The sequence below is a fragment of the Somniosus microcephalus genome, chromosome 3 (assembly GCF_052327205.1).
Source record: "Somniosus microcephalus isolate GS21.2 chromosome 3, FLI_Smic_1.0, whole genome shotgun sequence".
In the NCBI taxonomy this organism is placed as follows: domain Eukaryota; kingdom Metazoa; phylum Chordata; class Chondrichthyes; order Squaliformes; family Somniosidae; genus Somniosus; species Somniosus microcephalus.
The window spans coordinates 293,039,279-293,052,832 of NC_140989.1; the positions used below are offsets into that span (position 1 = coordinate 293,039,279).

Genomic DNA, 13,554 nt, shown 5'->3' on the forward strand with positions numbered 1-13,554 from the left:
TCCCACCTCTAACCTTCCTTTTCTCCAAGGTGCTACAGCAGGATGTCACCTCCAGCTTCATGCCCATCTTTCCAGAAACTCCCTGTTCATAGCCCTCCAGTCCAGTTTCTGCCAATATTGAAACACAGATTGCCCTGGCTAAAGTCATGAATGACACCTTCTGCAACATTGGCCAGGGTGAGCTTTCCCCCCTTATCCCCTCGATCTTTCTGCAGCACGTCACAGCTGATCATACTATCCTTCTCCACCACCTCTTCATTGCTTAGCTCCATGGGGCTGCCATTGCTTGGTTGCACTACATTTCTGAACATAGGTCATTGCTAGAAATGCACTGGCTATCTCCCCACCCCCCACCATCATCACCTCAGGAGTTTCAGGACCTATCTTGGCCCACTCCTTTTCCAAATCTTCAATTTGCCCCTTGGTGACATAACTCACTGGCATAGGATCAGCTTCTGTATGTATGCTGATGATACCCAGCTCTATCCCTCAACACCAAAACCACTTGGGTGCTGAGAGACTGGCTATCCAAAGTCTTGGATGAGCAGTAACTTTATTCAGCTTAACATGGGGAAGACTGAAGCCATGGTTTTCAATGCTCACCAGAAACTCTGCTCACTTGACACAGACTCCATTTCTCTCAGTCAGGTTCAACAAAACTGTGCAACCTTGGGGGTCCTCTCTGACCTGGAAATGTACTTCTGAACCCATTATGAATCCAGCAAGACCGCTTATTTCTACCTCTGCAACATTGCACATCATAGCTCCTCCACCACGGAAACCCTCATCATTGCTTTTGTCATTTCCAGACTCAACTACTCCAACGCTCACCTTGCTGGCATTCTTTTATCCATGCTTCATAAACTCAAACTTACCCAAAATCCAGCTGTTTGTATGTATTGCACTAAGTGTAGTTCATCCATTATTCCCATCCTCACGGACCTATAATGGTTTAAATTTCTCATGCTCATCTTCAAATCCCTCCATGGTCTCGATATACCCGATCTCTAACCTCCTCCAGACTTGCACTCTCTCAGTTTTCCAACTCTGGCCCCTGGGACATTCCACCCGTCGTCAGTCCAACCAGCTTTCACCTGCTAAGGCCTGCTCTCTGTAACTTCCTCATATTTCTCTCCTCCTTTGAAGAAAATTCTGAAAGCAGAACTTTTCACCCAAGCTTTCAATCACCCTCCTAAGCTCTCTCTTCTGGCAAAGTGCCTTGGGTCTTTTTTTTTAATGAAAGGAATTGCATAAATGTAAGTTGCAGTAGTGGTAGAAGGGAAAAAGGAGTAAAATAGTGAGGAGCCTCACTAAGGACTTTATACAAACATAGAATTTTTTCTTTCATTGATGGTGCTCAGACAAAATCTGGGTTAAGAAAGAGAGGGATCTATTACAGTACTGAGGTCTGTTCCAGTGTTAGGAGTGCATTATAGGTCAAATAGTGGGAAAGAAATTGGGAATGAGATTTGCAGGCAATTTAGAAAGATTTGCAGTGGTAACAGAGTTGCAACAGTAGGGGATTTTAACTTTTCCAAGGTAGACTAGGATCAGACAACAGTTTGTGGTCAAATTGTGGAGGGGCTTTCAGAACATAACCAAGACTGTTTCCTTAATCAGGATGCTGCATGTTCAAAAAAGGAGGGTGCAGTGTTAGATCTAATTCTGGGTAACTTGTCAGGACAGGTAAATAACCTGAAGCAGAGCAATACTTGGGAAATAGCAACCATTACCTAATTAAATTCACATTCAAAATAGATATAAAAAAGGAGTTAATAAAAGTGCTGCAATGAAAATGAGCTAATTTTAACAGAATGTATGATGACGTAACCCAGTCTTATTGGTTGCGAAAACATCAAACATTTGACCAGCAGTGGGAAATATTTAAATAATTACGATGCAGGTTAAATACATTCAGACTGAGTAAAGGCGGTGTGCCATAGGCTAGGCGTTCTATGGATAAAAGAGGCAAGAGCAAAAATTAGGTTTAAAAATGCATACAATATTTGAGGTATATTAGAGAAGAAAATGGAAAAATAAAAAATATGAAAGCAAAGCGAAAAACATGATTAGGAAGGCCAAGAAGTAATATGAAAGATAATGGTGGTCAACATAGAGAACTAGCAAGGGCTTTATAAGCACATTAGTAGATCTCCCATGTAGTTACCACAGCGAGAGGCTTTAAGAACAGGAGTGTTAAGCAAAGTAGTACTATCAGGGACCCAGAGTTAGCAACATTAGGATGGGGTCCAAGGGTCTTGGAATGACGTCACAGAACTGCAGGTAGGTGATTGGTGGGCAAGTATTAGTGCTTTATTCTCTCTAATGTAACTAGATAAACTAAACTATAAATAATCGTGTGAATAAAGACTTTAAAAGAGCGAGAGAAGCATCCGGAGATAAAGGTAGGCCCAACTTTTTAGACTCTTAGTCTTAAGTTTATTTCTGTAAGTTTCAGGAGGTGGTCACCCCGCAGCGCAAGAGTGTGCAGGCAGAAAGGGAAGGAACGGGTGACCATCAGACAGACAAGGAGGACCAGGCAGGTAGTGCAGGAGTCCCCTGAGTGCATCTCGTTCTCCAATCATACTGGTGAGGGCGATGGTTCCTCTGGGGAGTACAGCCAGAGCAAAGTCCACGGCACCATGGGTGGCTCAGCTGTACAGGGGTGGGTTGAGGGGTGGGGGGGAGAGAGAAGAGGAAGATTGAGAAGGCAATAGTGGTAGGGGATTCGATAGTTAGGAGAACAGACAGGCGTTTCTGCGGCCGCAGACATGACTCCAGGATGGTATGTTGCCTCCCTGGTCAAAGATGTCACTGAGCGGTTGCAGAACATTCAGGGGGCCGGGGGGGGGGGAAACAGTCAGAGGTCGTGGTCCATAGCTGTACCAACGACATAGGCAGGATGAGGTCCTGCAGGCAGATTTTAGGGAGCTAGGAAAGAGATTAAAAAGAAGGACCTCAAAAAGGTAGAATTACTCCCAGTGCCACGCGCGAGTGAGTATAGAAATAAGAGGATAGAGCAGATGAATGCATGGCTGGAGAGATGGTGCAGGAGGGAGGGCTTCAGATTCCTGGGACATTGGGACCGGTTCTGGGGGAGGTGGGACTAGGTTGCATCTCAGCAGAGCCGGTACCAATATCCTCGTGGGGAGGTTTGCTAGTGCTGTTGGGGAGGGTTTAAACTAAGTTGGCAGGGGGATGGGCACAAGGATGTAGCATTAGAAAGGAGAAACAAAGGGCACAAAGGATTGGGAGAGACAGATAGCACTAAAGTAATAAATAGTAAGGTATTAGGTGGGGGTCAGACCTAGAGAGAACACAGGATATAAAGATAGGTTTACACAGTGTATGTATGTGAATGCACGAAGCATAGTAAACAAATGTAGGAAGTCACACAACACCAGGTTATAGTCCAACAGCTTTATTTGAAATCACAAGCTTTCGGAGCACTGCTCCTTCGTCACCTGACGAAGGAGCAGTGCTCCGAAAGCTTGTGATTTCAAATAAAGCTGTTGGACTATAACCTGGTGTTGTGTGACTTCTTACATTTGTCCACCCCAGTCCAACACCGGCATCTCCACATCATAGTAAACAAGGTAGGTGAGCTGCAGGCGCAAATAGCCACATGAGAATATGATGTTGTGGCAATAACAGAGACCTGGCTCAAAAAAGGGCAGGGTTGGGTATTAAATATTCCTGGATATAAAGATGTTCAGGAAAAATAGGGAAGGAAAGCTGGAGGTGGTGTGGCAGTATTGATCAAGGAGAATGTTACAGTGCTGGAGAGAGAGGGTGTCCTGAAGGGATCAAGGACAGAATCTATGTGGCTAGAGTTAAGAAATAACAGAGGAGCCATTACACTACTAGGTGTATTCTATAGGCCACCAACTAGTGGGAAAAATATGGAGGAGCAAATCTGCAGAGAAATTACAGATGCAAGAGATATAGAGTAGTGATAATGTGGGACTTCAACTATCCTAATATAGACTGGGATAGTAATAGTGCAAAGGGCAGAGAGGGGGAAGAATTTCTGAAGTGTGTTCAGGAGAACTTTCTTGATTAGTATATTTCCAGCCCAACGAGGAAGGAGGCATTGCTGGATCTGGTCCTGGGGAATGAGGTAGGTCAAGTGCAGCAAGTGTCAGTAGGTGAACATTTAGGGAACAGTGATCATAGTATCATAAGGTTTAGATTAGCTATGGAAAACGACAGGGAGCAATCTAGGGTAAAAATACTTATCGGATCTGGCCCGGGTAAATTGGAATCAAAGATTGGCAGGCAAAACTGTAATCGAACAATGGGCTGCCTTTAAAGAGGAAATAGTTTGGGTACAGTCGAGGTACATTCCCACAAGGGGGAAAGTAGGGCAACTAAAGTCAGGGCTCCCTGGATGCGAAAGTGATAGTGAATAAGATGAAACAGAAAAAGAGCGCACATGACAGATGTCAGGTCGAGAATACATTCGAGAATCAGGCTAAATATAGAAAGTTCAGAGAGGTGAAAAAGAAAATAAGAGGGGCAAAGAGAGGGTATGAGAATAGAATGGCAGCTAACATAAAAGGTAATTCAAAAGTCTTCTATAGGCATATTAATAGTAAACAGGTAGGAAGAGGAGGGGTGGGGCTGATTAGGGACCAAAAAGGAGACCTATGCATGGAGGCAGAGGGTATGGCTGAGGGGGCTAAATGAGTACTTTGCATCTGTCTTCACCAAGGAAGAAGATGCTGTCATAGACATAATGAAGGAGTTGGTAGAGGAGATACTGGATGGGATAAAAATTGACAAAGAGGAGGTCATAGAAAGGCTGGCTGTAATTAAAGTAGATAAGTCACCAGGACCAGATGGGATACATCTTGGGACGCTGAGGAAAGTGAAGGAAGAACTCGGAGTTATTGGCCATAATCTTCCAATCCTCCTTAGAAACGGGGGTGGTTCCTGAGCACTGGAGCATTGCAAATGTTACACCCTTGTTCAAAAAAGGGTGTAAAGATAAACCCAGCAACTACAGGCCAGTCAGTTTAACCTCAGTAGTGGGAACATTTTTAGAAACAATTATCAGTGGCAAAATTAACAGTCACTTGGACAAGTGTGGATTAATTAAGCAAAGCCAGCATGGATTTGTTAAAGGCAAATCGTGTTTAACCAACTTGATCGAGTTTTTTGATGAGGTAAGAGGGCAATGCGGCTGACGTGGTGTACATGGATTTCCAAAAGACGTTCCACAAAGTGCCAAATAGGCTTGCCAGTAAAGTTGAAGCCCATAGAATAAAAGGGACAGTGACAGCATGGATACAAAATTGGCTAAGTGACAGGAAACAGTAGTGGTGAATGGTTGTTTTTCTGACTGGAGGAAGGTATACAGTGGTGTTCCCCAGGGATCTGTACTAGGACTGCTTTTCTTGACCTATATTAATGACTTGGATGTACAGAGCACAATTTCAAAATTTGCAGACGACACAAAACTTGGAAGTATAGTGAACAGTGAGAAGGAGAGTGACAGACTTCAGGAAGACAGACAGGCTGGTGAAATTGAACACAGAAAAGTGTGAAGGGATACATTTTGGTAGAAAGAATGAGGAGAGGAAATATAAACTAAAAAGGTACAATCCTAAAGGGGGTGCATGAGCAGAGAGACCTAGAGATATATGTGCACAAATCGCTGAAGGTGGCAGGGCAGGTGGACAAAGCGGTTAAAAAAGCTTGTGGGATCCTGGGCTTCACGAATAGAGGTATAGAGTACAAAAGCGTGGAAATTATGATGAACCTACATAAAACACTGGTTCGGCCTCAACTGGAGTATTGTATCCAGTTCTGGGCACCGCACTTTAGGAAGGATGTGATGGCCTTAGAGAGGGTGCCGAAAAGATTTACGAGAATGATTCCAGGGATGAGGGACTTCAGTTACGTGGATAGACTGGAGAAACTGCAGTTGTTCTCCTTGAAGCAGAGAAGATTGAGAGGAGGTTTGATAGCGGTGTTCAAAATCATGAGGGGGCTAGACAAAGTAGAGAGAGAGAAACTGTTCCCATTGGCAGAAAGGTCGAGAACCAGATGACACAGATTTACGGAAATTGGCAAAAGAACCAAAGGCGATATAAGAAAAACCTTTTTTATGCAGCGAGTGGTTAGGATCTGGAATGCACTGCCTGAAAGGGTGATGGAGGCAGACTCAATCACGGCTTTCAAAAGGGAGTTGGATGAAGGAAAAAAATTTGTAGGGCTACGGGGAAAGGCTGGTGAGTGGGACTAGCTAAAGTGCTCTTGCAGAGAGCCGGCGCGGGCTCAACGGGCCGAATCTCCTTCTGTGCTATAACCATTCTATGATTCTATAACTAAGTGGTGGGCAAAATACGGCCCGGTCCAAACTGGACTCTATGGTGACAGCGATGGTCAAAGGGCAATGGATCCGTGAGCAGGGGCTAACGGGATGGAGCCGAGAGTCGAATCGGACTCGCCCCAAGTTTGGTTCGCTTCCGCCTGAATGAAGCCCGATGTTTGTCCATTCGGCGTCCTGATGTGGTGGCTGGGCTTCGGTCTCTCGCTTCTCACCTTTGGCGTTGAGCCTCAGTAAAGGCAGTTGCCCGACTCTTCATTTCACGGTTTACAACTGGCTTCCCCGCTCACCATGTCCAGGAAACATTTTGGACCTGAAGTTAGCTGCTGCGTTAAACATGTTTTGTTTAACTTCAACATAGTGTTTTGGGTAAGTGTTGAAGGGAGCATGGTGTGGGCGGTGTGTTTGTGCAGAGTGATCGGGCACTCGGGAGCCTTTTGTCTGCTCTGACCCTTGTTTATTGTTCTTATCTGCAGGACCATGTTAGATGGGAGAAAAGAAAAAATTCTGCTTCAAATCATTCCACTGAAAACTGATTTATTAAAAGTCCGCCGTTTACAGCTGGTGATAGGTTGTTGAGTATTGAGTATTTTACAATCGGTATCAGCAGGGTCCAGGCAGCTTCTTCCAATAGTTTTAGTGCAGAAACGTGACAAAAGCTGAACGAGAACCTGAACATGATTCCCAGTTTAAGAGGTACTGCGATTACCAATTTTGTCGTTTGAGGTTCTGTTTTCCTGCTCATCATTTGCTCGAAGCCGTTTGCCCATTGACTGACCACTGCTGCTTCTCCTTTTATTTGATTTAATATAGAAGGGCAAGCAGTCAGAAGGAACATAATTCATTGTTATTGCCATAACTCCTATGTATAGATTTCAAACAGCCAACGTGTCTAAAATAGCAATTTTTAAATTAATTAAGCAATTAAGATCATCTGGTTGGTGATTAAAATAGCAGGGACAGCAAAGTGTTGTCTCTTCACTTTAGAAATAACATTATGCTTTTAGTCACTTGAAGATGTGGTACTGCCCGATTTGGAGTTCTTGGGTACAAGTTAATGGTTTTAAAATAACAATAAAAAAAAATAAAGCATTAACATAGGTTTTTTTTATATAAAGGCATGGGTTAAAAATAAGTATGGGCAGACTAATAAAAAAGGATGATTTTAACAATAGTCTGAAAAGAATACGATTAAATTTGTTGTGTATTCTAAGCCTTCTTTGGTTGTGAATAGGATGCACATTTGTGTTTGTGTCCTCTGTCTATTTTCATGTTTGTCAGCAAGTTAATAATTGCTATTTTTATTAAGTGTGGAAACAACATGAAGGATTCTTTATAGAATAAATGCCATAACACATTTTTAAATGGTAGCTGTTGTTAACAATTCATTTTGTGTGCGCGGCCCTCACCAGCTCACCAAAACTTGTTAAATGGCCCTCCAGCTCAAATAATTGCCCACCCCTGGTCTAACTGCACTTTGAGGTAAACTCACAAGTTTCCAGGAACACTGAAGTGGGAGGTTCTTAAAACACAGGCAGCTCCTAGGATCCTGGAACATAGGGGCATTGTGGAGGAAGTGCGAGGGCTGGGAGCATTGAGAGGAGAATATTGAATCTAGGAATGGGCTGAGGAGAAAGAAATCTGAGCAGGGTGATCCTGAGGTCCATCAAGACTTAGCACAGATTTTAAAAAGTCTTGGGTCTTGCCAAGATCTGGCAGTATTGGCTGGAGCAGGTTCTAGATCACACATGGGGGGAGGAAGCCCAAGAGAACAGGACCCAGATTGCATCAGCCTCTTTCAAACCATCAGGCCTCCCCTCCCACATGTTTCTGCACATCATATGCCTCAACAGCACTTCTCGCCATCAGTTTCTATTTTTATGTTCTTGCTTTCAAGTACTCAAGTGCAAATTTTCCACTTGTTAAAATTAATTGACTGAAAATCAGCGACTGGAGGTATGCAGTTTCCTAGTATAAAATCCTGGCATGGGCCAAAAGCACACATTTAACAGTGAGCCTGCTGACTAATACACTCTGATAAATATACATTTCCATAAACAAACAAAAATTACCTCAGGTAACAATTGAAGTTCATTGTTTATACAGTTTCAATTTTTTATATTTAAAAAAAACCCATCTGAATCATTTTTAAGGCTTAATGATATGTACAACCATAAGTGATGTTTGACTTAAAAAATTCTATAACCAATCTCTTTTTCCTAACCACCATCAACAAAAAAAAAATCAAGCTGTTATTCCTACTGCTGTCTCTCATAAGAACAGCTGTTTACATTCACATATATGGGGCTAGAAATTGCAGTCAGAGGCGTACCTCCGGAGCACGCCTCCGGCCCGCGAAACATTTACGAACCTACCTCCAGGCGCCCAGGCTACACAGAGTTGCGGTCTCGGGCTTCCAGGCAGACAACAGCATAAAGGCCCACAGATCCCAGGGACGCAGGCAGTTTGGAAATATCCCGGGGGTCACGTGGGCCCGGTCTTCCAATCACAAAGGAGAATTCCATTGCAAATTTACGAAGGGAATCCCCTAATGATATGCAATGGAATCCCCAAATAAATTATGCAATTTACAGAATTCTAATAATTATAAATGTACTGAATAGCAACTTTATTCATAAGTCCCTTCAGTGCACCAACCTCAATAAACTCATTTAAAGTGTACGTGCATTATTTTGGATTTTTAAATGTTTTATTTAAGCCTTATACATACACCCTACGCCTGCTTTTACCAGCCGCAAGAATTGCGTGGGCAATTGTTGGGCAAATAGTATTGCTGGCGCAGAGTTGGGCTGAGTTTCCATGCAGTTCGGCTGATCTGTCAAGGTGTACCTTGACAGATCACAAGTTCCGGATTTCGCACATGTGGAAATCTGGAACTCCCGGGGCCTTTCAAATGGATTATGATGGCGTACTCAGAGTATGTCAAAACGGAGACTGCAATTTCAGCCCCATGGGCTCGGTTTTTCAGCAATATACATTGCTTGCCTTTCTTTCAAAGTCTTTTGGGAAAAGCAAGGAAACTCTTAAATTCTTCTACCTTTCAACTCCCATGATGTAAAGAATGCAAGCTGAAATTTTTTGCAGCTGTGAGGCAGAAAGCAAATGGGAGAGGAGGGGTGTGGAGGGAGAGGAGTGAAAGGTTGGTCCATAAAGAGAGGAGAGGAGAATGGGAAAGGAAACTATGGACGGAGAGAAGGATGCAGGAAGGGAAAAAGGGGAAGAGAGGAGACAAAAGCAGGAGAAATGATAGATGTGGAAGGGGGAACTACTTATATGGGGGAGGAGGCAGGCACGCTCTCAAAAAGGGGGGGGGGGGGAAAGAGTGGTTCTGTCCTTGCTTCCACCAAACTCAAATTCAGTGGGGAGGGGCCAAAAAGGGGGAGAAATGAGATTAAGTGCCTACTTCTTCAATATTTCTTCTCGACGGGGGGGGGGGTTTGCAGGCGGTGGAGGAGACGGGTGGGGGGTGGATGACAAGATGCGATACCCTTTTCCCAGCCCTAGATTCTGTTCTCATGGGTGTTGGGCGGGGGGGGAGGGGGCGAGGGGAGAAAGAGAAGGTGTGCTAAGTTGCCTCTGGCTGTTTCCTCTTTATATTTATTTGTCTGCTTTGGGGGTGGTACATACACATCTTTGAAGGTGGCAGGACAAGTTGAGCAGGCTGTTAAAAAAGCATACGGGATTGGCTTTATAAAAAGGCATAGAGTGCAAATGCAAGCAAGTTATGCTAACCCTTTATAAATCACCGGTTAGACCTCAGCTGTAGTGTCCATGGCCTGTTTCTGCGCTGTAAATACAATGGCCTGGATTTTGTGGTAGAAATACCAGTGAGGCTATCAGCGCTCACAGTTATTAAGGAATAAATTGGACAGCAACTTCCGGCATTCACATATGCACAGTTAAATGTGGAAATCAGGAAGTTGCTGTCTGAGTTGCCCTCCTCCTCCACAAGCTTCACTACAAGGGTATCTCGCCAAGAGACTCAGCTTTGAAAAACATACAGCAGCATGAAGTTGGGGTACTTACATGATAAATACCCATTAAACACACCATTCGAAGTTCGGGCTTGTCCATTCAAGTGTAAGTGAATTTTAATGGTGTGATTAATGACTGCCAAACAACCTCACTGGCACTAAAAATTAACTTTTACAAGTGTGGAGTCTCATTTCTTCAGATTTTAATTAATTAATCCCTTTGCAATGAAGGCTAACATACCATTTGCTTTCCTAATTGTACCTACATGTTAACTTTCTGTGATTCATGTATAAGGACACCCAGGCCCCTCTGAATACCAACATTTCCCAGGCTCACAGTTAAAAAAAAATTCTGCTTTTCTATTTTACCTACCAAAGTGGATAACTTCACACTTCTCCACATTATATTCCATCTGCCACGTTTTTGCCCAATCACTTAACCTGTCTAAATCCTTTTGCAAACTCCTTGTGTCCTCCTCACAGCTTACTTTCCCACCTAGCTTTGTTTCGTCAGCAAACTTGGGATACGTTACACTCGTGGGGGGACTAGAAAAACTGAGGTGGTTCTCCTTAAGAGCAGAGAAGGTTAAGGGGTGATTTAATAGAGGTGTTCAAAAATCATAAAAGGGTTTTGATAGAGTAAACAAGGAGAAACTGTTTCTAGTGGCAGAAAGGTCAGTAACCAGAGGACACAAATTTAAAGGTAATTAGCAAAAGAACCAGAGGCAACATGAGGAAACTTTTTTTTTTTTTTTTGAGTTATGATGATCTGGAATGTACTGCCTGAAAGGATGGTGGAAGCAGATTTAATAATAACTTTCAAAGGGGAATTGGATAAATACTTGAGGCGGAAAATTTGCAGGGCTATGGGGAAAGGGCAGGGGAGTGAGGTTAATTGGGTAGCTCTTTCAAAGAAGCGCGATGAGCCAAATGACCTCCCTCTAGGTTATAACATTCTTATGATTATAAGATTCTATGATTTCGGATCAGTAAATTTTGCCAGGGTCATAATCTATTTAAATGGGTCTTAACCAAAGCCGTACAAATATTTTAGGTTGCACGGTCAACAAAACAAAATGTCAACTAGGTGCTTAAAAACACACTTTTCAGTAAATCCTTGCAGTTGCTGTTTGTATTGTAAATACATGTACAAAGTAGTACCGATCATCCGTACAACTTCTTAAATGTGTTCAAAAAAATCTCAGTTACAGATGAACAGTTTAGTTAACTCAAAATGGGCTTATCTTCCAATTAATATCAAAGTAGCTTCCTGTTTACAGTGCACCATTAATTAATTGATCTATCTATACAGAACTAAGTAGGACTGTAAAAAGTGTTTTCATTGATTCTGAAAACTATAACTATTACCCCAAAGTTCTCAAAAAGCAGATTTTAGCATATTTGAGATCTAGTACTATAGATATCTAGGATTACTTGTATTTTATATTTGGTCAACTTTATATATATTAAATTTAAAAGGTGAAAACTGCATAGCAAATGATAAAAACTGGAAAGACATCATACTATCACCCAATTTAATTGATAAAAAAAACATACATTTCACAATAAACAAGAGTGCGTACAGATTCAACTTTGATTTGTAATCGCTACTTAGGGCAACTAGTACTCCATACTCTCAGAAGAGTTGTATGGTAACAAACTCACCGTGGAGATCTTTTTGAGCTATGTTGTGGGTCCTTATCGATGACGATAATCTCCGGACATCGCCTTTAAAGACACACTCGTGGACTGGAAAATCCTCGGCTTTAGTGGCGGACGCCTCCGTGGTGAAAGCCGGGCTCTTGATCAGTTTGTGGTTCGCAAAGAGTTTAGCCCGATTTTTAGTCCTCCCCGCCTCGTCGTCCTGCTCAGCCTCAGCCTCCTCTTTGTATAGCCTGTGATCCCTACGCACCGAGCGGCCGTTGGCAATCCTTTCCGCCTTCTCCCCGGTCATGACGACGAGGGAGATAGTAAAGGGGACGGCGGCAGTGCTGCTACCGCGAACCTCGCAGAAACTCGGAGGCTGACGATAGCACTTTTAGCTGCTGTTGCGCCGCGACAGCCACACAACGACATGTAGAGCAGTCAAACGCGGGGCTCGGAGGCTGCGGGAACATAGGAATAATAACACAGCGGCCTGGAGGGATGGGGGCGGCACCAGAGAGAGCCCGAGGGAAGGCAGTAAGTACTGAGGGGATTATCCTGGGAGAGGGAGAAAACAAACCAACACCAAACACAGCTAAAAAAAAATTTACGGGCACATATAAAGTCGGAGGGCCGCTGATCGCCAGCGCCACAATCCAGTTCGCAAACTCTTCGATCTGTACTTAAGATAAGACCGCCATTTTTCTTCTCTCACTCCCTCGCTCAAATATCACGATGTTTTGCGTGGCCTTCACTTTTGTCGCGATCTTTCATAAACTCCCGATTGTCGCGTTGCGCCGTAACCACGGCAACCGGGGCAGTTACGCGGTTTCACACGCCGGGCCTTGGTCTGTAATGTAAAAAATGATCATTTAAACACCAGCTTGAGACGAGCAAAGCTAGGAACCAAAATACGGTCACGCAGCCAGTCAAATGCCAGTGAGGGGACAGGTTAACACTCGGATGTTGGTGTTAAGATGGAAAATGAGGTGTGACTTTTTTTTTAAAAAGCACACAAAGGGCAAAAACAAGGGTTCGGATTTTCCGTTCAGCGGTGAAGGAAAGGCTTTCGCCGTTCACCTCGGGTACAGTTGCCCAGAGACATTTCGCGGGCTTGTCGGCGGAGATTTCTACTAATCTGACGTCTGTTTCAAGCGCCCTGTACAGGGGATTTGTGACGCCTGTGAGCAGGCCAAGCATCAGATTGAAGCATCCTCACTGAGACATGCAGACTGCAAACCAGGAAGTAAAAAACAGGAAATATAAATTACATTTAAATCATTTTACAGAAGCAATATAAAGATTGAGACATACAGATGGGATTAAGGGAGAGAGATAAGAGAAAAATAGAAAGTCTAAAAATAAAAATTTGAATTTTTTTCCCAATCTGCAACACTAATTTTCTTTTGAGGGAATGAGACTCCACATTTATAAAATTAATTTTCCAGGATCGGAGAGGTTGTTCAGCAGTAATTATCACTTATTACACTGTTAAAAACTCACTCCTGAATGCACAAGCCCCAACGTTTCCAGCCATTTTTAGTGCGAGACTAGTGGGTAATTACCCTAAGTTCACGCCAT

At 43.3% G+C, this 13,554-nt stretch overlaps 1 protein-coding gene across 2 annotated transcripts in view; it reads right to left on the bottom strand.

The window, feature by feature from the left end:
- Nucleotides 1-12,802, bottom strand: part of ankrd13c (ankyrin repeat domain 13C) — a 160,953-nt gene extending 148,151 nt beyond the window's left edge. For both annotated transcript variants that reach the window (XM_085982781.1, XM_085982782.1), the window contains exon 1: nucleotides 11,995-12,802. In XM_085982781.1, coding sequence (XP_085838907.1) covers nucleotides 11,995-12,283 — 289 coding nt within the window. In that variant the 5' untranslated portion in view covers nucleotides 12,284-12,802. The remainder of the gene's footprint in view (nucleotides 1-11,994) is intronic.
- Nucleotides 12,803-13,554: the final 752 nt, after the last annotated feature.